The sequence below is a fragment of the Papio anubis genome, chromosome 8, assembly GCF_008728515.1.
Source record: "Papio anubis isolate 15944 chromosome 8, Panubis1.0, whole genome shotgun sequence".
Lineage (NCBI taxonomy): Eukaryota > Metazoa > Chordata > Mammalia > Primates > Cercopithecidae > Papio > Papio anubis.
Window position 1 is genome coordinate 115,289,956 of NC_044983.1, and position 27,736 is coordinate 115,317,691.

The 27,736-nt window shown below is 43.6% G+C and overlaps 1 protein-coding gene across 2 annotated transcripts in view; it reads left to right on the forward strand.

Moving 5' to 3' along the window:
• The window catches only part of DEPTOR (DEP domain containing MTOR interacting protein), a 183,984-nt gene that overhangs the window by 127,308 nt on the left and 28,940 nt on the right, over positions 1–27,736 (forward strand). For both annotated transcript variants that reach the window (XM_031669716.1, XM_031669717.1), the window contains exons 6-8: positions 4,276–4,410; positions 8,113–8,183; positions 10,356–10,460. In XM_031669716.1, coding sequence (XP_031525576.1) covers positions 4,276–4,410; positions 8,113–8,183; positions 10,356–10,460 — 311 coding nt within the window. The remainder of the gene's footprint in view (positions 1–4,275; positions 4,411–8,112; positions 8,184–10,355; positions 10,461–27,736) is intronic.

The window sequence follows — 27,736 nt, forward strand, 5'->3', positions numbered from 1 at the left end:
ATGCTCTCACTCATACCTTATTTATTTTTCATTGCAAGCCATTCGTGCCTGGCATGATGGCGCACACTTATAATCTCAGCTACTTGGGAGGCTGAGGTGGGAGAATCACTTGAGGTCAGGAGTTTGAGACTAGGCTGGGCAATATAGCAAGACCTTGTCTGTCCAAAAAATTTAAAAATAAATAAATAAATACAAGTTTTTGTTTGTTTGGTTTTTTAGATGGAGTCTCACTCTGTTGCCCAGGCTAGAGTGCAGTGGTGCGCTCTTGGCTCACCACAACTTCTGCCTCCCAGGTTCAAGCAATTATCCTGCCTCAGCCTCCCAAGTAGCTGGGACTACAGGCGTGCATCACCATGCCTGGCTAATTTTTGTATTTTTAGTAGAGATGGGGTTTCACTATGTTGACCAGGCTAGTCTCAAGCTCCTGACCTCATGATCCTCCTGCCTTGGCCTCCCAAAGTGCTGGGATTACAGGCATGAGCTACCATGCCCAGCCTTACAAGTAGTTTTTACATATCATTTAATTATTCAGTTTTGTAAATCACAACTTCAAAAAACTATCTATTTCAAAGATGAATAAGAAGATTATTTCTGTGGGCATTTACACTGGTAACCACAAAAAAGTGACTGGTTATCCACCCATTATCAGTGGGTGACAGAGAACAAAGAAGAACAATGCAAAGCTGATACAAGTCTCATAGAGCATAGCAGCCGGGGGTGTTACACAGTTAAAGTCCGACAGTCTCAGATGTGCAGTTAGCTGTGATGGAAATGATGGTGATTGGATGTAAAGGTGACCTGGCTGTGACAGCTGTCCCTCCATTGATTATGAGTGCTGATTTGGTTGATCTGTCTGTCCAGGAGGGTGTAAGAGGAAAACAAAAATGATGTGATTGGTGTTCACAAATGAGTGCATCCAGAAAATGTGAACTTGAAGTAAGTATCCGTCTGTTTAAGAGGGTGAGGTGCTTAAAGGGGTATCTTGAACTGCCCTGAAAACTTGGTGTTACCTCGAGAAATTGGTTGGTTTAAGGTTTGAAACTACTGGGCTTAACTCAGCACAATATGAAAGTGTCATGACTTGGTTATGAACAGGAGATGACAGTGAGAGCACTTACAACTATATGTATTTTACTTATTTATTTATTTATTTATTTATTTATTTATTTATTTATTTATTTTGTTTTATATTTTTTTGCGATGGAGTTTCGCTCTTGTTGTCCAGGCTGGAGTGCAATGGCGTGATCCTGGCTCACTGCAACCTCCGCCTCTCGGGTTCAAGCGATTCTCCTGCCTCAGCCTCCTGGGTAGCTGGGATTAGAGGCATATGCCACCACACTTGGCTAATTTTGTATTTTTAGTAGAGTCAAGGTTTCTCCATGTTGGTCAGACTGGTCTCGAACTCCCAACCTCCGGTGATCCGCCTGCCTCAGTCCCCCAACGCTCTGGGATTATAGTTGTGAACCACTGCACCCGGCCACAACTATATGTATTGAGGTCAGGTGTGGTGGCTTATGCCTGTAATCCCAGTACTTTGGGAGGCCAAAGCGGGAGGATCACCTGAGGTCAGGAGTTCGAGACCAGCCTGGGCAACAAAGTGAAACCCTGTCTCTATTAAAAATACAAAAATTAGCTGGGTGTGGTGGTGGGTGCCTGTAGTCTTAGCTACCCAGGAGGCTGAGGAAGGAGTATCACTTGAACCCGGGAAGCGGAGGTTTACAGTGAACAGCGATCTCGCCACTGCACTCCAGCCTCAGTGACAGAGCGAGACTCTGTCTCAAAACAAAACAACTGAATGTATTGAGACATTTCTGTGCCCCAGGCCCTGAGCCAAGCTTGGTTGTATGAATTTTCTCATTTAATTCTTACTGTAACCCTAAGAGAAAGGACTTTTCTTATCCCTATTTTACAGTTGAAGAGATTAAGATACAGAGCAATTAAGTGGCTTACGCAAAGTTGGGAAGTGGTGGGCAGAGCTCAGTCCACCAGCTGTAGCTAACACCAGCTTAGCTCCCAGCAGTTTTGTTTACTCCAGTGCTTTTAATATGCCACCACCTCCCCGATCCCCCACACCCAGGTTCCTCAGACGCAGCCATCTGGAGGAGAGAAAGAAGCATGAGCTTCTGTGGGAAAAGAAAGACTGGCTGAGGGTCAGGAGGCTAATCCTGTGCTCCCAGGCCAATCTGGTCAGGTCAAGAGGACACACTTGATATATGTCTCCTTAACATTGTAAACTTCTGCAGAGTGATTTTACTTTCTCACAAACAAGGGTTTGCCTGTTTCTTGAGTGGGCCCGATAGACCTGAACAAGTGATAATGATGAGTAGAAGGATATAGTAACCATGGTAACCTGTATTAGTCCATTCTTGAATTGCTATAAAGGAATAACTGAGATTGAGTAATTTATTAGGTTGGTGCAAAGGTCATTGCGGTTTTTGTTGTGAAAAGTAATAGCAAAATTGCAAAAAGTAATGGGGCACAGAAATGTCCTATAGTTGTAAGTGGTCTCATTGTCACCTCCTATTCTGTCCACCAGCTTTAGCTAACATCAGTTTAACTCATACCAAGCTTCATGCACCCAAGCTTGGCTCGGTGCCTGGGGCACAGAAATTACTATTAATGGCAAAAACCGCGATGACTTTTGCACCAACCTAATATCAAGAAAAGAAGTTTAATTGGCTCACCGTTCTGCAGGGAAAACAGGAAGGATGGTGGTATCTGCTTTTGGGGAGACCTCAGGAAGCTTCCAATCATGGTTGAAGGTGAAGTGGGAGTAGGGGTCTCACATGGCGCAAGTGGGAGTGGCAGGGGTTGGGGGTGGAGGTGCCACATACTTTCAAACAACTAGGTCTCACAAGAACTCACTTACTATGGTGAGGACAGTGTAATGGGGATGGAACCATTCATGAGAATCCACCCCCATGATCCAGTCACCTCCCACCAGGCCCCACTTCCAACATTGGGGATTACCTTTCAACATGAGATTTGGGTGGGGACATATATTCGAACCACATCATGACCATGAACACCAGCATTTATTTTGGGCTTCCCACGTGCCAGGGTCTCCATGATTTCTTTCATTCAGTCATATACCCTCCCCATGTTGAGAGCCAGCTTACTCCATGACAGAGAACCAAATCAGAAAAGTAAAGACACTGCCTTACATACACGCTCAAAGCCTGAATGTGTGCTCTGTATTTTAAGCTCCTTCTTCCATGGCTCTGGATGATTAATCCTTCTTTGTTTTTGTTTTTATTTTTTCTGAGACAGAGTCTCACTCTGTCGCCCAGGCTGGAGTGCAGTGGTGCCATCTTGGTTCACTGCAGTCTCTGCCTCCCAGGTTCAAGCAATTCTCCTGTCTCAGCTTCCCAAGTAGCTGGGATTACAAGTGCGTGCCACCATGCCTGGCTAATTTTTGTGGTTTTAGTAGAGATGGGGTTTCACCATGTTGGCCAGGCTGGTCTTGAACTCCTGACCTTGTAATCTGCTCACCTCGGCCTCCCAAAGTGCTGGGATTACAGGCATGAGCCACCGGGCCCGGCCTGATTAATGGTTTTATTTGAAATCAGAAGGCATTTATTTTCACTGTTGATTCATCCCGTGTAACTAGCAAGTCATTTATATCCTAGCAAGGACTGCTCAGCATGGATGTGGTAGTTCTTGAAATAATATCATCTTTTCATGCTCATGATATAACCCACCCCTTGCACAATCCTATAAGACAACATTGTTCTCACTTTACAGTCAGGGAAATTTAGGCTCAGAGAGCTTCCCTGAGGTGACCCCAAGTTGTGCTACAAGTGGCAGAGCTGGCCAGGCATGGTGGCTCACATCTGTAATCCTAGTGCTTTGGGAGGCTGAGATGGGTGGATCACTTCAGGCCAGGAGTTCAAGACCAGCCTGGCCAACATGGTGAAACCCAATCTCTACTAAAAGTACAAAAATTAGCCAGGTATGGCGATGGGCACCTATGGTCCCAGCTACTGGGGAGGCTGAGGCAAGAGAATTGCATGAACCCAGGAGGCAGAGGTTGCAGTGAGCCCAGTTTGTGTCACTGTACTCCAGCCTGTGCAACAGGGTGAGACTCCATCTCAAAAAAATAAAATAATATAATATAAAGTAAGAGTAGAGCTGCAACTCAAGCTCTTGTTTTTCTGCCACTAAGACCAGTGTGCTTTTTCCTGGCCTCCCTGGACCTTGCAGTTGAAAGCCTATGTGCTCTAGTGAGCCGAGACCATCCCCTCGTTGACTGTGTGTGTTCTCTGGCCTACACAGTGAGCCCCAGCAAGGAGATCAAGATCGTGTCTGCAGTGAGGAGGAGCAGCATGAGCAGCTGTGGCAGCAGCGGCTACTTCAGCAGCAGCCCCACCCTCAGCAGCAGCCCCCCTGTGCTCTGCAACCCCAAGTCCGGTGAGTGCCCAAAAGGTGGCCCCACTCCTAAGACTGTGGGGACTTGGGCAGGTCCCTGGGAAGCAGAATCTGAGATAGCAGGAGACTAGTGTGTGGGTTCTAATAAGTTAGAGCATGCTCTTGGGTTCCACACATGTTGAAGGAAGAATTGGGCTGAAGGAGAAATTGGGTTGTAGCCCAGTCTCAGTGAAGGCTGTCATTGACCCAATAAGATCTCAGGAGCTGGGATGGCCCTTCCAAGTTGCCTGGAGTTGTGTTGAGGGGCTGGGCCTTTAGATCCACGTGTTGGCCACTTACTAGATATTGGCTGCCCCTGGGAGGAGGGCATGACCTTGGGCGAAGCAGCTGTCTTCAGAGAGATGGTCCCCAAGGCAGCTGAGGGCTGTCGCCATGCCATTAGCACTCCCTGAGCTGGGAGGAGTTCCTGAGCCCTGAAGGGGGTTTGGGTCAGTGTGTGTAACAGTGTTCACAGCAGGGGAAACAGCACTTCCCCCGAATGCAGCCGATGCAAAGATCTGTTGGGGCCCAACACTCTTAAAGAAGAAGCATGGATGTGTGCAAACCTAACTATCCCTGGAATTGACCCTGGGTGCCTTGTGGCTTCAAAATCTGCTCCTCAACCTCCATGGCCTTTATATTCCAGGAAAAAAGTCTAGGCACAAAGATTGTTGGTGAACATGTACTTAGAAACAATCTTTCTTCCACCCAATCAGTTAACCCCCCAGGAACTGGCAATCCATTGAAGCTACCCTTTCTCACCATCCCTTACCCATCTCCTGTCCTCACTGTTCTCCTTGCCAGGATGAGGACATGTGGTCCATCACTACAGCAACTGCCAGAAAACACTCTCAGACCCATTTGTTTAAGGCCCTGTCCAGTTTGTCACCTTCAAGGAAGAGGCTCTCTTCCTTTTGTTCATGTTGTTTCCTCATCATCAGATCCTGGGGATACAAAGATGACTGACAGGTCATAACCCCCAACTCAGTGAATACACCACCTCTTTGGAGAACAAAACAAAATATTTCACGTTAGTAAGAATAAGGACTAATTGATGTGGTTCAAAAGGCTTTGAGAGAAAACCCTGTCATCTAATGCTATTATCTAGGAAGGTGGCTCTTTTTCCTGATCTAACTTTTTTTCTTTTTTTGCTGCCTTCTGGAGAGTTAGCGGCAGGAATAAATGTAACCTGTAAGTGAATGAAGAAACTTGCTTCCACACTGTACTGGCTGAAGAGTCGTTGAGTGCTAGGTTTTTCAATTCCTGGAGTTTGCTGATGAAGCAGAATGAAAAAGGAGAACTGAATTCTTAGAAATAGGATGTTTGAAGCCTTCATAGAAATCTGACAGGCATCCTCAAAGTTAAAAGCAAAAGATCTCAGTTTCAATAGAAGGGTCAGTGGTGCCATAACCATTTTACATGTTTTTGATTGCTTATGATGGAATACGAAAAAAGTGTGAATTACTGAAATTAGCAACACAATCCATGTTCTCTGAGGTAGGTTAGTATTGTTTCCTCTTTCTCCTTGCCTCTGGGTCAAAGGCAAGAGTTTACTGTTATGCAGGCAGAAGAGAAAGGTCTTGTTTCCTTTCGTGGGTCTCCAAGGACAAGAGCTGTCAGGACTGAGCTGTGGTTTGTAAATCCCACGTCTTACCCATAGTTTGACAAGCTTCTCTCTCACTCTTGAGAGGGTTCCCAAGACCTAGTGAGCTCATCTGTGATTTTTTTTTTTTTCTCAAGCAGATGATCAGGCCTTCACAGTGATGCATTTAAAAATTAATTATCCTAAAGATAGCAGGATATGTTTTTTAGTACTGTATACAAATGCCCTAAGCCAGACATAAAAAAACAGTACTAAAGACATTGATGTTATCAGTATCATCATAATAAGCAAATAAGCTTCCAAGGATATGAAAAGAAAAAAGCTTTTCCTGGGCCTCAAAGTTTCTACAGTTTTCAACATAATAAAGAGGAGACGTGCATTAAAATGAATGGTCAGCACTGCTGCCAAATAGTACAGTGTGATTCATGTATCCAAATTCATAAGCCCCTGAGGGTTTCTGGGGAGTGGAGAGAGAGTTATCTGACAGGGAATAAAAAAGATCTCAGTCCTCAAATATTGACCACTTTTCTTCTCTCCCATCCATCTGCTGAGAGATACTATTTCCATCTTGATGTTTGACCTACTCCCTCTTGTTTAACGACCATAAATTAATTTTCACTTTCATGAGATTTCTGAAAGCAAAGGTGATAAGATCAGCAAACTGTCACCTCAACGAGAAGCACTGGATTGCCTTTCACTGAGAGGGTGCTTGTCAGACCAGAAGGCCACGCATGTAACCAGCGGGCAAGGCCCAGCTGCCTGGTGGATCATCAGGCCTCTCCCCACACTCCCTTTCCTTGTCTGCTGCACACTCATTCCAGGACTGGTACCTGACTTCTGACTGTCACTAGCAAAGGGGATCGGAGGATGCCACTTCACCAGGTTAGGCCCCGTGGCTGGGCCTTTTCTGTTTGTCTGTGGCACTTCAAGTTCACGATGTCTACAGAGCTGGTTTAGAATGGTCCCTGTCCCCTGACCCCCTGGCTATTTGGGGAGGATATGACAGCCCCTCTCCAGTTCTTAGTGAGCACAGGATGGATGGGGAGGTTCATTATCAGTGGGTTTTAGGCAGCCACAAGTCAGGAACTGGCTGCTGTCTGCTATCTTGGTGGGCAACAGCAGCGAGCTGATGTGAGGAGGATGGCATGCCACTATCTTCCTGAGCTTCTAGACCCTTTCTTTTGCTTGCAGGACAGCATGGCCCAGAGTGAGTGTGGCACAGTAGCTGAGAGTGTGGGCGCTGGTGTCTAACGCCTGAGTTTGATTCTACTTCTGCCACCCATTAGCTCTGGAACCTTGGACACAATCAATTTAACTTTTCTAAGGTTGTTTTTGCAGTTATAAAATGGGGATAACAACGATCCTAACTCGTTCATTCTTGTGATGATTAAGTGAGTTAATATATTCACATCACCTCGCATGGTGCCTCTCTAGCACATGTTAAATACTCAGAAAAGTTCACTAGCATTATTACTCAGGGCAGAAAGCAGTGTGTACATGCAGTCCTAGGTGTTAAGAAGGAAATGAGGCCAGGTGGCTCATGCTTGTAATCCCAGCACTTTGGGAGGCTGAGGCGGGCGGATTGCCTGAGGTCACGAGTTCAAGACCAGCCTGGCCAACATGGTGAAACCCTGTCTCTACTAAAAATACAAACATTAGCCAGATGTGGTGTTGGGTGCCTGTAATCCCAGCTACTCAGGAAACTGAGGTGGGAGAATTGCTTGAATCCAGGAGGCGGAGGTTGCAGTGAGCCGAGATTGCATCATTGCACTCCAGCCTGGGTGACAAGGGCAAAGCTCCGTCTCAAAAAAAAAAAAAAGAAAGAAAGAAAGAAAAAATTGACCTGTCCTCTTATCCCCACCCCCGGCATTCTTGCTTTTCTTCCCTTTCTTTTTTTCCTTAGCTTTGTAAGGTAGGTTTAGGGTTATGTATGTTTGCTGCTATTTTCTGTCTCCACTCAGCTAAAATATAAACTATGAGGCAGGGATCTATGCTACTTTTTCTCACTGATGGTCACCTATGAGATATCAATAAATAGCTGCTGAATACATGGATGGAGGACTTGGAAGTGCTTATGTCTTGACATTGTGTTTGTCTGACAGTGCTGAAGAGACCCGTCACCTCTGAGGAACTCCTTACTCCCGGGGCTCCGTATGCAAGGAAGACATTCACGGTAGGCTGATGGTCTGGCCTGTTTCTCCTGTGCTGCCCATTTTTCTGCGCCGTGTGCATGTGTCAATGGGTAGCTTATAGACTGACCTGAAAACTGTTTTTCTAGTTTTCTTTTTGTTTTTAGCAAAATTATGATAATAGGCTTTCTTGACCTTAAGGCACTAAGATGCATTAGGACTTCACATGCTTTATTATTCATATAGCATTTAACATTTTTTTTAATGTGTTCTTTGTTAAAGAAAAGATTTCCATTATGCGCTTATTCTAATTTAATTGCAAATTTTAAGATTGGCATCATTTGCACTTGCATTTGCCTTAAAATCTAATAATTTTAGATTTTATTTCCCACCATTAGTCATTTAAATTATTATTAATTTTATGGCAAATGGAAGTGCCAATGATGCCAATAATCCCTTCTGCATTATAATTAATTCTAGACGTTATTTAAAACATTAGGGGAGTGTTAAGGTAGAGAAAGGAAACTGTGGGATAAATTGTTCTACTGTAGGCAGGGTGCTTCGACAATGTGAGCATGCCTTGAGGTACACAAGCCTCTGACTTGCTGTGAGCAGCTCCGGACCGCCTGCCCCTTCTTGGAGGTCCTTTAGGTTCCTTCTGCCTGCATTGGATTTCTTCAAATGGAATGAAAGTGCTCCTCTCAGCATCACCACCCCCACTCCCCTTCCCGTGTCTCCTTCTGTCAATCTCCTCAAATTCACGTTCATACCCTCTTCAAAACACTTCTACTTCTCCTTCATCTTCTAACTTAGTGGCATTACCTCAGGCTGGGGGAGAATTCTATCCACACTCAGTCACGCAACAAACATTTGCTAAGGGCCGCTTCACATTCTGAATGCTGAGGAGTTAATAGGAGAAAGGCCCTGATAACACGTCTGTACCAGAGGAAAAGATAAACTGTACCTTCGGAAGTGAAATTGAATATAATACACAAATAACAGCAAACTGTAAAGTAATGGAAGTGCCTGAAAATCTTGAGCATTTCCACAAAAATTTTCGTTTACCTCCCTGTTTCTCCCTGTTTTTCCTCAGTCTCCAGCATTGAAGAGAGAGCAGATTGTATTTTGAAAGTATTTGTTTTTGATTTTTAATTTAAACGCCAACATTGTTAGTAATTGATTGTGAATGTGTTTCAGCTGTGTTTTAGTTGTGCTATGTGTGAAAGACATGGCTAGGAGCTGTCCAGGGAATGAAACTGTCAGCTCTAATAATGATTTCTATAGAAAAGGCCTTCTCTAATTCCAAACAACTTTTGGTTTACAGTCTACTTGTACATTGTACATTGTGAACTTTATGTACTTTTTCAATTTTTCCCCCCCTTGGTGGAGAATATTGTGTTTTTAGAAAGCCAAGTCTAACCTGGGCATGAGGGCTCACGCCTGTAATCCCAGCACTTTGGGAGGCTGGGCGAGCAGATCACCTGAGCTCGGAAGTTTGAGACCAGCCTGACCATCATGGTGAAACCCTGTCTCTACTAAAAATACAAAAATTAGCCAGGCGTGGTGTTGCGTGCCTGTAATCCCAGTCACTCGGGAGGCTGAGGCAGGAGAATCACTTGAACCCGGGAGGTGGGAGTTGCAGTGAGCTGAGATTGCACCACTGTACTCCAGCTTGGGTGACAGAACAAGACTCTGTCTCAAGAAGAAAAAAAAAAAAAAAAAGAAAAGAAAGCCAAGTCTCTTCATTTCCCACCATTAGTAATTTAAATAATTATGCTAGACTTTAATGACATTGCAGGATCAAGAGTGTATCATTTGGATACTGGGGAAAAGAACAAACTTAGAGTAGAAATTGTATCTGGAGAGACATTTCAACCATGTTATGACTTTTTCTAAACCTTCTATTGGAGTCTGACATTACATTGTATAACAGCCTAAGAAAAAGAAAATCTTCCAGTTGTTTATTGAATCATGCCCTCACAGGAGCATCTTCTTTCTGCCAAACAGGTTAGATTTTTTTTTTACCACCTTTTCTACAGGGAGATGCCTGGGTTTGTGATAGAAGCAGTGTTCCAATCCCCTGGCAGGGAAGAGAGAAACAGAGGAAAATATGTCACAGTGCATACTTAATCCTGGGCTGGTCTTCCCTCCCTCAGAAGAATAAGCAAATTGCCGGAGACAGTCGGCTGCTTGCTAATTGTGGTTTTCCTCTCCAGATTGTTGGTGACGCGGTTGGCTGGGGTTTTGTGGTGCGAGGAAGTAAGCCATGCCACATCCAGGCTGTAGACCCCAGTGGCCCTGCAGCCGCAGCCGGAATGAAGGTACTAATGGGTCTTTCTCACTCTCTTTTATAACTGTCTTGGGTTCTTCATGCCAAATTGGCCATGGTTCTTACTAGGGATCCAAACCCATCTTATTTTGTGTCCTTTTCTATTTCTGCCCTCTCTTTCTTGTTCTCCAAAATCTTTAACCTTTCCCTGGGTCTTCTCTCTCCTCTAATAAACATTTAGAAGTATCTAGCCGGGCGTGGTGGCTCACACCTGTAATCCTAGCACACTCGGAGGCCAAGGCGGGCAAATCACTTGAGGTCAGGAGTTCAAGACCAGCCTGGCCACCGTAGCGAAACCCTGTCCTTACTAAAAATACAAAAATTAGCCAGGTGTGGTGGTGCACACCTGTAATCCCAGCTACTCAGGAGGCTGAAGCAGGAGAATTGCTTGAACCCAGGAGGCAGAGGTTGCAGTGAGCCAAGATCGTACCACTGCATTCCAGCCTGGGTGACAAAGCGAGACTCTGTCTCTAAAACAAAACAAAACAACAACAAAACAACATTTAGCGGTGTCTAAATACCTCTAGCTTAATTTCATTATTTGATGTCATGTGTGCTTTTTCTCCCTAAGTGTTTTGGCTTCACTTTTGTCAAATTTCCTTTTCCCTTTCTGAATGGGGTTAAAATGAAGGCAAGCACGTATGATACAGGAACCAGGAGAGCAAGTTTTCCTACCTGCCTGGTGTTTGGAGGTTTGGTCTCCAAACTTCCCCTGGTGTTTTACATGTTCCCCCTCAACCAATACTGAGTTTGAAAAATTATGTATTTCCCTTTGCTTAAATCTTTGTGTAAGAACTCCAATGCTTCTATTCTGTGCAAGGTATATTCCTGTGGGGTTTATGTATCTAGTAGCACATACTAGACCATACGACATAGCCAATATTGAGAAAAAGAAAATAAAAGCCATGAAATTTGGAAGAGATCTGGAGATCTAGATCTTGGTCCTGTTAGTTACTAGCTTGTTGACTTTGAATAAGTTTTATAACATCTCAGAGTCTGTTTTCTCCTCTCTGAAATGACAGTCATACTATTTCCCATTGTTTTATGGATTAAATGTGTGGAAACCTTGATAAAGTACAAAGAGCTACACAAACATCAATTCATTATTGAATGAATTAAGGAAGATTTTTTAAAATAACTTTTACGTATTTACTGAAATGATACATATATGTGCCAGGTATGGTGGCTCATGCCTGTAATCTCAGCATCTTGGGAGGCTGAGGCGGGTGGATAACTTTAGGTCAGGAGTTCAAGACTAGCCTGGCCAACATGGTGAAACCCAGTCTCCACTAAAGATACAAAAAATTAGCCAGGCGTAGTGGCTCACTCCTGTAGTCCCAGCTACTCAGGAGGCCGAGGCAGGAGAATTGCTTGAGCCTGGGAGGCAGAGGTTGCAGTGGGCTGAGATCAGACCCATGTACCCCAACCTGGGTGACAGAGCCTGAGACTCTGGCTCAAAAAAAAGAAAAAAAAAGACACATATACAGTCAAGAAAATTTGGAAAATATATGCGAGCAGGAAAAAAAGTAAAATTACTTCTAATCTTCCCTAACTCAGAGATGACTACTGTTAACATTTTTTAAGCAGCTTTGAAGTGTGTAATTGGCATCCTATAAAATGTAGCCATGAACATTTTGATTTATATTCTTCTAGACTTCTTGTGTGTATATATATTATATACATTGTTTTTATTTAAGAGGATGTTGAGGTTTTTTGCTTTGATATACCTTTATATAGCACAGCTTTGTTCTATTGCCTGTGAAATGTTTCATAAGAGGATATTTCTGTCTTGATTATCTGAAACTATAAGAGGATGCAGAAGGCTTAAAAGCTAAAGATCATTCCCCTGTTCATTTATTCGATACTTTCATCCTCTTCCATTAGCCTTTTCTAGAGTAGCAATAAGCATGATTGGGATCTCCGCCTTTCGAATTTCCAGCATGAGCTCTCTGGCATTGGTCTGCATGCTGGAAAAAATAAGTGGGCAACAGAAAATGGCTCAAGGAAGCGAAGAGCACCTTTACTGCCTGCCCAGGTATCAGCACGGGTGTGATTAGGGGCTGCCTCTGCCTTTTGATTTGAACACCTCACTCATGTCGGGGAGGCACAGGCCCTGGGATCCTGTGCTCGGGGGCAGCCATGGAAGCCCTGCTGGCTAAGGCAGTGCATGGCAGAGCCCTTTTACCTTCCCAAGACTGCAGCGGGCACAGCACCAAAGCAACTCAGAGTAGGAATGTTGGCCAGGCTCATAAAAAAGCAAGCATTTGCATCCATGCCGAGGCTGAATTTTTCATTTTCTAATGGAACTTTTGGCTGGGGAAGGATTTTATATTTTATTTCCACAATAAAGTACCTACTATAAATTTATTTTGGCACAGTGCTTCTGTTCTGAGTGTGTACTCACTAGCATGATGCTTTGGCTTAAAGAACATTTCTTTTGAGGAAAGCAATGAATTTATTTACATTGCAACTAAAGACCTTGTTTTGTTTAGCCAAGTGTACAGTGAAATTAATTGATTTTAGTTTATCTTTGTTGATGTACATACATAACCATTCTGGGCAATGTCAACTGATTAACTCTTTAATGTATATACCCTGACTGATGTTTTACCTTATATATTTTTTCAATTTCATAAGTTAATGCTTCATATGGTTTATATGTTGAGTTTCTTCAGAGGTACACAGTGGTTTTCTTATGTTATAGAGCTTTACAGAGTTCATTAGAGCAGCCTTTCCATCATTGTATTATTACACAGCTCTCTGGTCCAGCAAAACATCTGTTCTGAGGTTCTCTGATCAAAGCAGTTTTGAACTGCCACATACTTTATCCCCCTCTTAGAAATTCACAAAACACATGAGTATATTGAAAATTCTGACAAACCTGGCAAGAGGAAAAAAATGATTATTTAAATTGTTTAACATAACATATTATCATTTAAGAGAAACACACAAAAGGAATCTTTATCAGCGTTATTGTTAAGATATAGCCCTAAAACTCTTCTAAGAAGATGCTTTTGGCCAAACTGCTTTGGAATTAATATAAAGTCGCCACTTAATGACAGGGTTATGTTCTGTGAAATGGGTTTTAAGGCGATTTTGTAATTGTGTGACCATCATGGAGTGTACTTACACAAACCTGGGTGGCACAGCCTACCACATACCTAGATATAGCCTATCGCTCCTAAGCTATAAACACTTTACAGCATGTTACTGCACTGAATACTGTAGGCAGTTGTAACACAATGGTATTTGTGTGTCTAAACATAAAAAAAGGTCCATGACAACTATGATGTCACTGGGCAATGGGAATTTTTTTTAAAGCATTCTCTCTCATTTTTTTTTTTTTTTTTTTTTTGAGACAGAGTCTGGCTCTGTTGCCCAGGCTGGAGTGCAATGGCACAATCTCGGCTCACTGCAACCTCTGCCTCCTGGGTTCAAGCAATTCTCCTACCTCAGCCTCCCAAGTAGCTGGGACTACAGGTGTGCACCACCACGCCCAGCTAATTTTTGTATTTTTAGTAGAGACAGGGTTTCACCATTTTGGCCAGGATGGTTTCGATCTCTCGACCACCTTGGCCTCCCAAAGTGCTGGGATTACAGGCGTGAGCCACCATGCCCAGCCAAATTTTTCAGCTTTATTATAATCTTAAAAGATGATGGGGGGCCAGGCTCAGTGGCTCATGCCTGTAATCCCAGCACTCTGGGAGGCTGAGGTGGGAAGATCACCTGAGGTCAGGAGGTTGAGACCTACCTGGCCAACATGCTGAAACCTAGTCTCTACTAAAAATACAAAAATTAGTTGAGCATGCTGGTGGGTGCCTGTAGTCCCAGCTACTCAAGAGACTGAGGCAGAAGAATCGCATGAACCCGGGAGGCGGATGTTGTAGTGAGCCAAGATCACACCATTGCACTCCAGCCTGGACGACAAGAGGGAAGTTCCGTTTCAGAAAAAGAAAATGATGGGACCACCATCATATATGCAGTTCATAGTTGACTGAAACATCATTATGCAGTGCATGACTATACAGAGAATACATTTTTAGTATTACTGTTTGTTGGTTAAATTAAAAGGACAGCAAATACTATGTCCTTCCGTATAGTTTAGCTGTTTATATTCATTAGAAATTATTTTGTACATTATTTTCTTACCTAAAACACTGACTCAGTTTTTTCCTATTTTACCATTTGTCATAGAATAATTTCACTTACAAAGAAGCCATTTGTATAATCTAATCGTAAAGGCTTGTTCCCAGAAACCTGTCATTGCTGATACCTTCAACTCGGAAAACTACAGAGTTTGAGGTGTGTAGTCCTCAAGAGGGTCCTGGGGTGCCCTGTGGGAAGGATCCTCCCAGTTGGGCACTGATTAACCTGCGAGGTCTGGGTGGTGGAAATTGTCCAACATTCTGAGCACATGCCTCCTTTTGGCATCTCTGACTGTCCAGAGCTAACCTAGGGTAGTGTAAAGTGCCTCAGTGTCCCTTCCTACACTGAATGTCGGGCTCTTCCTTTAGTCAGAGTTCTCATTTTCTCTAGGTTTTGAATGGGGGCAGAGCCCTGTATCTGGGCCTATGTGGCTGCTCCATCCAGGGAAATTTTTATACTTCTGCTATGACTACTTTTTTTTTTTTTTGAGATGGAGTTTCACTCTTGTCGCCCAGCCTGGATTGCAGTGGTGCCATCTTGGCTCACTGCAACCTCCACCTCCTGGGTTCAAGTGATTCTCCTGCCTCAGCCTCCCAAGTAGCTGGGATTACAGGCATGCGCCACCATGCCCGGCTAATTTTATGCATTTTTAGTAGAGATGGGGTTTCACCATGTTGACCAGGCTTGACCCAGCATCTTTGAATTTGAGTTATTCTTATTTTGAAAGTTCTTTTACTTAAAAAAATAAAATCTGTAAACCCTGGGCTTGGAGGACTTTTGTTTGGCACTACAATTCTAGAATGGAGCGTGAAATATGGAAGTCATCAAAAGTTTCATCAACCTATGCAATGCATTTACATCGAGAAGTTGTTTCCTGCAGTTTTCCTTTGATGACTTTTCACTCATCCTTGAAGAATTTTATATCCAGGGCTTCTGATTTCCTTTCAATGCAAAGGGGAAAGGAACAAACAAGAGAAGGAACTGTCTCTTCTACGTACCTGACCCTGTGCCGTGCGAGGCTCTTTCTCTACAGGAGCTCATTTAATGTCAGCATCCAAATACTCATGTCCTAGAGGAAGAAATCATTCCAGGAGGAAAAAATTCTGTCTCTTATCTCTTTGCTGCTACTTTGAAAGAGAAGCCAGTTCCTTCCCCAAGCTATTTTTTTTTTTTCCTTTTCTTAGACGGAGTCTCACTCTTGTCACCCAAGCTGGAGTGCAGTGGTGTGATCTTGGCTCACTGCAACCTCCACCTCCTGGGTTCAAGCGATTCTTCTGCTTGAGCCTCCCAAGTAGCTGGGACTACAGGCATGTGCCACCACACGTCATTTTGTATTTTTAGTAGAGACAAGGATTCACCATGTTGGCCAGGCTTGTCTCAAACTCCTGACCTCAAGTGATCTGCCCACATTGGCCTCCCAAAGTGCTAAGAATAGCTACAGCTATTCTGTAGGTTACAGTATAATGAATATTGTGTAAACATTGGTTTCATGTTACAACCTTGAATGATATAATCTTTTTTTTTTTTTTTTTTAAATCACATCAAGTCTAAACCCATTTCTGGACCATACTATCTATGATAACCTTATTTTACATGATCCTCTAGAAGACATCCTCTGCTTTAGTCAGGAAGAATTTTTACATTTCAGGAGTACATCATGATTATGCCTATGTCTGCCTATTAAAGAAAATCTAATTAAGTGACTCAGGCACTCAAAATACTCTAATGGCTCCCCATTACAATAAGAAGAAACTCAGATGTTTTCTGTGGTCTACAAAGTCTGTAATCTGGACCCTACTTATCATGTCTTTATCTCCTTCCCTGGCTTTATCTCTGTTCCTCCCAGACACTGGGTTTGCTCCTGCCTAGGGCTGAATAGCTGGTTCCATTGTTGTCCTTCAAGTCTCAGATTAAATGTTAATTTTTCAGAGAAACCTTCCTTGAATACCCTGTGATATTCCTCCTGTCTTTCTCCAATTACTTCTCCTCGTATCACCATGTGGTCTTAGTCATTTTAGGCTGCTATATAGAATTGATGGCTTAAATGACAAACATTTGTCTGGGAAGTCCAAGATGAAGGTGCTGGCAGACTCGGTGTTTGGTGAGGGTCTACTTTCTGGTTTGCAGTTGGTCATCTTCTCGCTATATCCCAACAATGATGATATGGCTCCAATGAGTGGAGGAACACCAGGTTCTTTGTCTTGAATCAAATTGGAAAAAACGACATGGCCACGTGTGGAGTGGTTTTAAGGAGTAGAGAGTCTAGTAGGCAAGAAAAATGGGAGGATGCCAAAAATAGATGCTCCCCTGTGCAGAGACAGAGGGAGGGGGGCTCCACAGCCGAAAGAGGAGACCCCAGGTGCCACAAATACCAGCCAGTTTTATAAGAAGGCGGGGGGAGGTGGTGTCTGATTTGCACAGGGCTCAGGGGATTGGTTTGACAAGGCATGTCATTCACGTAGCCCGAAAAAGCTGGCCCTCCCACCCTAGTCTTTTAATATGCAAATGCAGGGCACCATGATGTTCTACACACATTGGGATAGGTGGGGGCAGCCATGTTGCCAGCAATGTGTGTCGCAAGGGCAAGAAGGCCAGGGAATCGCCATGTTTGGATGGACCCAGTTTCTAATGGCCGCCATTTGCATATTAAAGATTGCTGGCCTGGCTCTAAGAGCTGCTTTAAAAACGAAAACTTCCCTAGGACCCCTTTTCCTCTCTATCTGCCTAAAATAACTTCTTAATAACTTACAACAGTGATATAGTACAGACAGAGCAAGAGCAAGTTCTCCAGTCTGCTTATAATGGCACTAATCCCATTCATCAGGGCTCAACCCTCATGACCTCATTTCCTCCCAAGGCCCCACCTTCTAATACCATCACACTGGGGGTTAGAATTTCAATGTATCAAAAAAAAAGTTTGTTGTTTTTTTTTTGAGATGGAGGTTCGGTCTTGTTGCCCAGGCTGGAGTGTAATGGCCCGATCTCAGCTAACTACAACCTCTGCCTCCCGAGTTCAAGTGATTCTTCTGCCTCAGCCTCACAAGTAGCTAGAATTACAGGTGTGCAACACCACGCCCAGCTAATTTTTTTGTATTTTTATTAGAGACAGGGTTTCACCATGTTGGTCAGGCTGGTCTCAAACTCCTGACCTCAAGTGATCCACTTGCCCCAGCCTCCCAAAGTGCTGGGATTACAGGTGTGAGCCACCATGCCTGGCCATGGAATTTTTATTTATTTATTTATTTATTTTAAAGAAAGAGTTCCACCTTGTCACACAGTCTGAAGTGCAGTGGCCTGAACATGGCTCAATGCAGCCTCCATCTCCTGGACTCAGCAATCCTCCTGTCAACCTTCCAAGTAGCTTGGACCACAGGCACATCATGCCACCACGCCTGGCTAATTTTTATACTTTTTGTAGAGATGGAGTTTTGCCATGTTGCCTAGGTTGGTCTCAAACTCCTTAACTCAAGTGATCTGCCCACCTCAGGATACCAAAGTGTTGAGATTACAAGCTTAGGCTATCACAACCAACCTCAATGTATGAATTCTGGGAATACACAAACGTTCAGTCTGTAACACCTGTCTTATTGTCTCCATCATATTTTTTAGAATCTGATTGTATATATGTTACTTGTCCATCTGTTTTCAATGACTGTCTAAATGTAGAGCCCTTGTTTGTCTTAACTACTATATTCTCAATACCTAGCACAATTCTTGGCATTTAGTAAGTGCTGGAAGCAAATTTACTAAATGATTCAATGAACTGATACTTCCAAAGAAAGGCTAAGGGAATATACTTAGTGACCACCAGCATTGTGTTCCCATGAACTCTTACTGTTCCAACAACTGCTGAAGGTGGGTAGGTAGTGTTCTCCTTACTTTACAAATGAGGAAACCGAGACCCAGTTTATCCTTTTCCCTAGGTCACCCAGCTTGTAAATGTCAGAGTTAGATTCAAATCTGATATATCTCCCCCAACACCCACATGCTTCCTATTGTATTATTTCAAAAAATGCAAACCCATGAGGTGGAGGCCAATAGATGACATATTCTATTAAACCCTGAAATCCCTGGCAAACTGCTCATAGATGCATGACCTTTTGTGTCTTCCGCAGAGAGAATTTGTATTCTTGTTGGAGTGGTCACGTGTTCACCTGGGTTGACTTGAAGAAGATCAAATAAATAATTTTCATTCTTGGCATCAGCTCCTCACTTAGGTCAGGACTAGATCTACCAGGGTCATCCAAGTGAAAAATCCCAAATCCTCATTTTTGATAGTTTAATCAAACACTTGTCAGAGCAAACCATTCAGCCTTCAAGCTCTGAAGGAATTTGAGCCCTACTTAACAAATCAGGAACAAAAGATATCCTTGCTCTTTTCTGGAAAGTTTGTTTTTTCTTATGGGAATAATTAAATCCTGTGAGAAACAGTGTTCAAGTTTTCATGCTACCCTGTGCCAAGTCTCAGAGGGATTTCAAGCCTCCTGGCTTCTTTTCTTGTTTCCTGCCGTGATGAATTGATGGATGTGGACTTAACGGGGCCTTTTTTTCTCTGTTTATCTGTTTCTTTGCATATTTACATAGAAACAGAACCGTCTGAGTCAGAATAAAGAATTAGTGGCCATGATGTCCTTTCTTTCCTTTTTCAAAATTTCTTATTTTTCATAGCAAGGAAAAAAATGTCAAAATCCTGCTTTTTGATCTTTCCCTCTGATGGCAACATAACTGTCTATTTCATGGAATTTTCCTCCTGAACCAAGAGAGGCCAGGTTCCGAAATTAATTTGGCCAAGATAATTTGGGCACTGAATAAACAAATTGTGGAGTAACTATCCACACAAATGAGAAAATCCCCTCTGTGATTTTTTTTTTCCCCTAGGACATAGATCCTGAGGTGATGTTTTAAAAATATGTAGTTATAGACAGGTGTGGTGGCTCATGCCTGTAATCCCAGCACTTTGGGAGGCCGAGGCAAGTGGATCACCTGAGGTCAGGAGTTCGAGACCAGCCTGGCCAACATGGCGAAACCCTATCTCTACTAAAAAATACAAAAATTAGCCAGGTGTGGTAACATGTGCCCACAATCCCAGCTACTAGGGAGGCTAAGGCAGGAAAATCACTTGAACCCAGGAGGCAGAGGTGGCTGTGAGCCGAGATGGTGCCACTGCACTCCAGCTTGTGCCACAGAGCATGACTGACTCAAAAGAAAAAAAAAAAAGTAGTTCCTTTCCAGTGGAGTTCAGGAGAGTCATATGGGATAAACGGTGTTGTTTTATATGCAGTGCTATGTCTCACTTTTGCAGAGTTGTAGCTTCTCAGTTAACGAAAATTATAGGATCAATGAGCCACTGCTCACCACTGGGCATGACTGGGAGGGGAAAGATGACCACTTTGCTATGAAGTGGTGGCCTGAGAGGGTGTCTTCTCAGGGTCTCAGCACAGAGCCCTTTTCTGCTCTGTGTCCTTCCTTTGCAGGGATTCTTCTTCTTTGCAGGCTCTGGTGCCCTCAGTAATACAGTGGTAACAGTGCACAGTTCCTTGTTAGTCACTATTCACTGACCACTACCATGTGCTAGGCATTATATTAGACCTTCATGGGATTTATAGCCTAGAGAGGAAGAAAGGCATTTTTTAAGTGCACAGCTTTTGGCCAGCTGTGGTGGCTCATGCCTGTAATTTCAGCACTTTGGGAGACCGAGGTGGATGGACCACTTGAGCTCAGGAGTTTGGCACCAGTCTGACCAACATGGTGAACCCCCATCTCTACTGAAAATAGAAAAATTAGCCTGGCGTGGTGGCCCATGCCTGTAGTCCCAGCTACTCACAAGGCTGAGGCAGGAGAATCGCTTGAACCCAGGATGAGGAAGTTGCAGTGAGCTGAGATCATGCCAGTGCACTCCAGCCTGGGCAACAGAGTGAGACTCTTAAATAAAATAAAATAAAATAAAATAAAATAAAATAAAATAATGCATACCTTTTAAGTGTATAGGTTGGTAAGTTTGTCAGATGTGCACACTGGTGTCACTCTCAATCAGAACACAGAACACATCTGTCCCTCCAGAGATCCCCTTGTGCCTCTTTCAAGTCAGCCTCTTTCACCAGAGGCAACCACTGATGTGATCCTGTCACGAGAAGTTAGTTTAGGCTCTTAGAGTCAGACAGAATCCTGGCTCCACTCCTCATGCCCGTGTAACTTTTGGCAAATTGTCTCATTTCTCTGGGCTTCCTTCTCATCTGTTAACTAGGGATATGTGTGGTGTCTTCCTCATAGGGTCGCTGAGGGATTAAAGGAAATAATGCATGCAGGGCCCCTCATGCCAGTCAGCCATGTCGTCCTTCCCTCCTTCGCCACAGTCTGAATACCTGGGCACATCTCAGAGGCACAACCAGCTTGTGAAATAAATCTGAATAATTCTTCAGTCTTGGAAATATGTCTTGAGTTCTCTGAGGTTCAGCTTTCCCAGATCGAGTTGCCCTCTGCCCTGTCACCCTAGAATCCTGCCTACTCCTTTCATGTCCCCCAAGTTCCTGTTCCTAACTTCATCTAAGTCACTGCCACACTGCTCGTTACTGAGGACCAAGGTCCTTTCTGACTGATTTCATTGGATTTCACCTTCATCCTGGTATCCCCCATCACCAGCACTGCATGTTCCCCCACTTTCCAAAATCTCCAGAAGCATCTCTGACTTCTCCTGCCAGTTCTTCTCATTTTCTTTACTTGTTTGTTTTTTCTTGCTTGTTTGTTTGTTTTGAGACAGAGTCTCACTCCGTCACTCAGGCTGGAGTACGGTGGCATGATCTCGGCTCACTGCAACCTCTGCCTGCCGGGTTCAAGTGATCCTCCTTCCTCAGCCTCTCAAATATAGCTGGAACTACAGGCATATGCCAACACGCCCAGCTAATTTTTGCATTTTTAGTAGAAACGGGTTTTCACCATGTTGGCCAGGCTGGTCTCAAACTCCTGAGCTCAAGTGATCCACCTCCGTCAGTCTCCCAAAGTGCTGGGATTACAAGTGAGAGATGCCACACCCAGCTTGTTTTGTTTTTTGAGACAGGGTCGCATTTTGTCACCCAGACTGGAGTGCAGTGGTGCGAACATGGTTCACTGCAGCCTCCACCTCCTGGGCTCAAGCGATCCTCCCACCTCAGCCTCTTAAGTAGCTGGACTACAGGCATGAGCCATCACACCTGATCTCCTTCTCATTCTTTTCATCTGACACATCACATTCCCTTTGCCTTATAGCCCATGTTTGTGTTCATTAGGGCTTGAGTTTCTAGTTTGTGACTGGCAGGAGGGCCACTGCCGAAGAGCCCTGCCTTAAGTGTCAGACGTGGGGGGTTTGAGTCTTAGCTTCACCACTTTTATAGGACCAAAAATAATTACTTAAACTAATAATTTTTATATTATTAGTTATTTTAACTAATTTTAAATAATAATTAAAATAATTACTTAATATAAGCCTCAAATTCTTCACCTTTAAAATGATGCTGGCCAGACACGGTGGCTCATTCCTGTAATCCCAGCACTTTGGGAGGCCAAGGCAGGTGGATTACTGGAGGTCAAGAGTTTGAGACCAGCTTGTCCAATGTGGCGAAACCCTGTCTCTACTAAAAATACAAAAAATAGTTGGGCATGATGGCATGTGCTTTTAATCCCAACTACTCAGGAGGCTGAGGCAGGAGAATCACTTGAACCCAGGAGGCAGAGGTTGCAGTGAACTGAGATCACACTACTGCACTCCAGCCTGGGTGACACAGCGAGTCATAAAATAAAATAAAATAAAATAAAATAAAATAAGGCTGGTAATAGTCATGATTAAACGGAATATGTGGGCTGGGCGCAGTGGCTCACGCCTATAATCCCAGCACTTTGGGAGGCCAAGGTGGGCAGATCACCTGAGGTTAGGAGCTCGAGACCAGCCTGGCCAACATGGCAAAACCCCATCTCTACTAAAAATGCAAAAAATTAGCTGGGCGTGGTGGCAGGCACCTGTAATCACAGCTACTTGGGAGGCTGAGGCACGAGAATTGCTTGAACCCAGGAGGCGGAGGTTGCAGTGAGCTGCGATTGCACCACTGCACTCCAGCCTGGGCGACAAGAGCGAAACTCTGTCTCAAAAATAAATAAATAAAAAATAAATGGAAAATGTGTCCTAACTCAGTAGCTGCTTCATAATCAACAATAAATATTTCTGAGTGTCTTTTATTATATTGCTTATTATCAGCAATAAATATTTCTGGGTGTCTTTCATTATATTGCTTATTTAAATAATTGTGTTACTCAGAGTCTTCTGACTGATTGTTGCTTAAGTACATTTATATTTGCAAATGAAACACGAAGTAACAAAACAGTAGCTAAAAGGGGATAACAGAGGGAGAGGGTCTATGTAATCACATGTTTCTGCCATATTGCAGTATACTATTCCAATTCTTTCTAGTCTTAGAAAAGCTAAGTCTAGGTTTCTCATTTTTAAGTAGCGATAATAATTGCTTTATAGCATGGTCATGGGGATAAATAAAGATGTGTGTATGAGGTATCAAGCCCATGCCCATCATGTGATGGACATTCAATGAGCACTGTCTACTATATTTCATCAAATACAAGATGCATGGATTGTAGCTGGGTGTGGTGGCTCAAACTTTTAATTGCAACTTTTACGGAAGCTGAGGTGGGAGGATCACCTGAAGCCGGGAGTTTGACGACCAACCTGGGCAACATAGCAAGACCTCACCTCTACAGAAAAAGTTAGCCAGGCTCAGTGGCACATAGTCAGCCACTACTGGCATGTAGTAGTCCCAGCTACCTGGGAGGCTGAAGTGGGAGGATCACTTGAGCACAGTAGTTCAAGGTTACAGTGAACTGTGATCCTGCCTCTGCAGGGTGATCCTGCCTGGGTGACAGAGCGAGCCCATCTAAAATAAAATAAAATAAAATAAAATAAAAAGATGCATGGATTGTAAGATATGCTTTGATTTCAGAGTTGCTAAAATGTGCATCTAAAAATCAGCAAATGCTGGTATTACAAGTTCAAGCCTCATTGACTACTACATTCCTATCAGTGGGTTCATTTTTGCTAATTGCTAAGTTTGTTTAACATTTTGTTGACACTAAACATTTTTATTCACAACAGTAGGAAAAGTTCGCTTTTCCAAAGCCGATAAATGGAAAGTTTTTTAAACATCTTGGTACAATCCTGTGCTTCTCCTGAATTGATCTGCTATGGGTTTTTAACTCTGCCTTTTAACTCTGTGTTGGATCCTTAAAGACAGTAACAAGGGCCAGTTCTGAGAAAGGGGCAGTCTTGAGGCTCCTACAGCCTCAGAAGCTTAGGCAGCTACTCTATATTTCCAGGTCATACCCAAATAACTAGTGTGAGGCCAGATCTGTCACCCCTTTGGAGGACTCTTCAAAGCTAGATAAGTCCTAAAATTATCCTCACTTTTTGTTTTTTAATTTGTTTAATCTATTTTATTTTATTTTATTTTATTTTCTAGAGATGGGAGTCTCCTTATGTTGCCCAGGCTGGTCTTGAACTCCTGGGCTCAAGCAATCCTCCTGCCTTGGCCTCTCAAAGTGCTGGGATTCCAGGCGTGAGCCACTGCACTCAGCTGAAACTGCCCCCACTTGTAAAGTCAGGGACTACCCTCGACTGACCTGTACCTGGAAGAGATTCAAAGCTGATCCAGCCCAAGCTAGGCATCTTTTTTCAAAGATGTACTCTTGAATTCATCCATGACAGTATCGGTCAGTTAGGAATGCCATAATAAACCACAGACTGGATGGCTTAAACAACAGATTAATTTGCTCACAGGTCTGGAGAATGGAAGTCTGAAGTCAGGAGCCAGCATGGTGAGGTGAGGGCCTTTCTCCTGACTCATAGAGGGCGGCTTTCTCACTGTGCGCCCACAAGGAAGATAGAGACAGGGAACTCTTTGGAGTCTCTTCTCATTAGGCCACTAATCCTATAGGGACCCACCTTTATAACCTCATTAACTTTAATTACTTTTTCTTTCTTTTCTTTTTGTTTGTTGGAGACAGAGTCTCACTCTGTGGCCCAGGCTGGAGTGCAGTGGCACAATCTTGGCTCACTGCAAGCTCTGCTTCCCGGGTTCAAGTGATTCTCCTGCCTCCACCTCCCAAGTAGCTGGGATTACAGGCACGCACTACCACGCCCTGCTAATGTTTGTATTTTTAGTAGATACGGGGCCACCACACCCAGCCTAATTATTTTCTTATTCCACATACAGTCACATTGGGCATCAAGACTTCAGCATCTGAGTTTGGGGTGGGAGGGAACAATTCAGTCCATAGCAGTGACCAACCCAAGTATCTTGGGAAGTAAAGATAAACATGATAGTGCCTTTACTATATCTGCTGCAATGTTACCTGGATAAGATTCTATGTATCAGTTACAATTAGCTTCATTTGTGAGTGTCATAAATGCTCCAAAACAATGACTAAGATTAGTATTTTAGTATTTTGGGTGTTTTTGTTTCTTTGTTTTGTTTTCATGTCAAAGCCAGAGGGAGGCCAGTTCAGGGCTAAGCTGTGTCTCCAAGGTTTCAGTCACCTATTTTGTTTTTTTTACTTTTCTTGGCTTCCATTCCCAAGGTTACTTCAAGGGCTGAGACAGCTGCTGGAACTGTAGTGATTAGGTCTGTGTTCTAGCCACCCAGAAGGAAAGAAGGGAAGCAGAGGGCACTATCCTTTTTTAAAAAAGCCATCTCCCTGGTCATGGTTGCTCATGCCTGTAATTCCAGCACTTTGGGAGGCCGAGGCAGGCGGACCACCTGAGGTCAGGAGTTTGAGACTAGCCTGGTCAACATGGCAAAACCCTATATGTACTAAAACCACAAAAACTTAGCCAGGCGTGGTGACATGTACCTGTAGTCCCAGCTACCTGGAAGGCTGAGGCAGGAGAATCTCTTGACCCCGGGAGGTGGAGGTTGCAGTGAGCCAAGATTACTCCACAGCACTCCACCCTGGGTAACAGAGCAAGACTGCATCTCAAAAATGAATAAATAAACAAAAATAAAAGACACCTTTGGAAGTGGCACACGTGACTTCTTTTACATCCCATTAGCTTCCGACATAACCACACATGGCTGCACTTAGGTGTGAGGGAATCTGGGAAATGTGGAAGTTATTCTGGATGGCTGTTAGGGATTGAGTTGGGTCCCCCTAAAAAGATACGTTGAAGTCCTAACCCCCAGTGCCTCAAAATCTGACTCACTTTGGAAATAGGGGCCTTACAGAGGTAGTCAAGTTTAGATGAGGTCATAAGGGTGGGCCTAATCCAGTATGACTGATGTCCTAAGAAGGTGAAATTGGCCACAGGACAGACATACACAGAAGAAAGATCATGTAAAGACACAAAGGGGAATTGTCCATGTGACTGGAGTGGTGCATCTATAAGCCAAGGAGTGCCAAGGATTGGGGGCAAACTCCAAAAGCTGGAAGACATGAGGAAGGATGCTCCCCTAGAGCCATCAGAGGGAGCATGGCCCACCCTGCTGAACCTTTGATTTCATACTTGGAGCATCCAGAATGTGAGACACAAAAAATTTCTGTTTTTAAAACCATCCAGTGTTTGGTACTTCGTTACTGTAGTCCTAGGAAACGGACACAGTGGCCATGTGTCCAGAAAAATAATGGGGGTTCTATTAGAAAAGGGGGTGGGGCGTTGGATATAGGGGAGAAATCAATAGTTTCTGTCATTGGCCAGAAAAAACTGTACAAACATCTTTCAGCAAGTATTTATTGAGTACCTACCGCATATAGTACACTGTGACAGGTATTGAGGATCCAATTGTGAGCAAAGCCAGTGAGGTCCCTGCCCTCAGGGAGCTTCAGATCTAGTGACAAGACAGATATTAATGACTTGCAAATGTTTAATTACAAGCTATGTTCATACACACAGATTTTAATTAAATGTAATGTTTAATTACAGACTGTGATATGTGCATTTGGCAGGAACGTTACTGGGTAAAAGACAGATTCTCAAATACATATTTTGGCATATTTGGACATTTCATTCATTTTCAGAATTTCGTGATGAAGACTATAAAGTCAAGTGTTGGGTCTGTCATTTTGCCTTTAGCTTCAGAGTCTCTTAATTCCACCCACCATTTTTTTTCTGCCAGATGAAATCAAGTATTGTTGGCATTCTAGTTACAGCTTATGGTTCTCCAAGGAGAGTCTGTGAGAGAGAAAGAAATGATGGAAAGCCAAAATGGGAACACATTTGTTTGGCAGAGGGTCAGATTACTGGAACAGGAATTATGGAGCTTCAGTTGATTGAATGCTTTGTTTTGCACATTCCTGTTCTTCCTCCAGTCTCTTCCAGCTCAGTAAATATCATCGCCATCCACTCAGTTACTGGGGCCAGAAACCTACAAGTCATGCTTGCTTTTCTCTTTGCCCTCCGATTATAAGTACTTCCAAAATGCATCTCAAATGCATCTTTCCTCATTTTCCTAAATCCAAACCACAATCATCTCTTACCAGTACTACTGTGGCTCTAGCTGCCCTCCTTTCATCTACTTTTACACCCTTATCATCCATTTCCCACCAAGCAAACAAAGCAAATCAGGAAATGATGCCACCCTCCTAGTTGAGATCCTTCATTAGTTTCCCACTGCATCCTTACCTTGGCCCAAGCAGTCCTACCTGACCTGCCCTCCTCCTTCCTTCCTTCCATTCTTGCTTTTTAGCTCCTGAAACCAGTGGTAGCTTTCCCTCTTAGGGCTTTTGATTTTTCTTTTCTTTTCTTTTTTTTTTTTTTGAGACCGAGTTTCACTCTTGTTGCCCAGGCTGGAGTGCAGTGGTATGATCTCAGCTCACTACAACCTCTGCCTCCCCGGTTCAAGTGACTTTCCTGCCTCAGCCACCCAAGTAGCTGGGATTACAGGCGTGCACCACCATGCCCAGCTATTTATTTTGTATTTTTAGTATAGATGGGGTTTTGCCATGTTGGTCAGGCTGGTCTCGAACTCCTGAGCTCAGGTGATCCGCCTGCCTCAGCCTCCCAAAGTGCTGGGATCACAGGCATGAGCCACCGTGCCTGGACTCTCTTAGGACATTTGTACTTTTTGTGTCTTCCTCCTGGAATTCTTGTTTCAT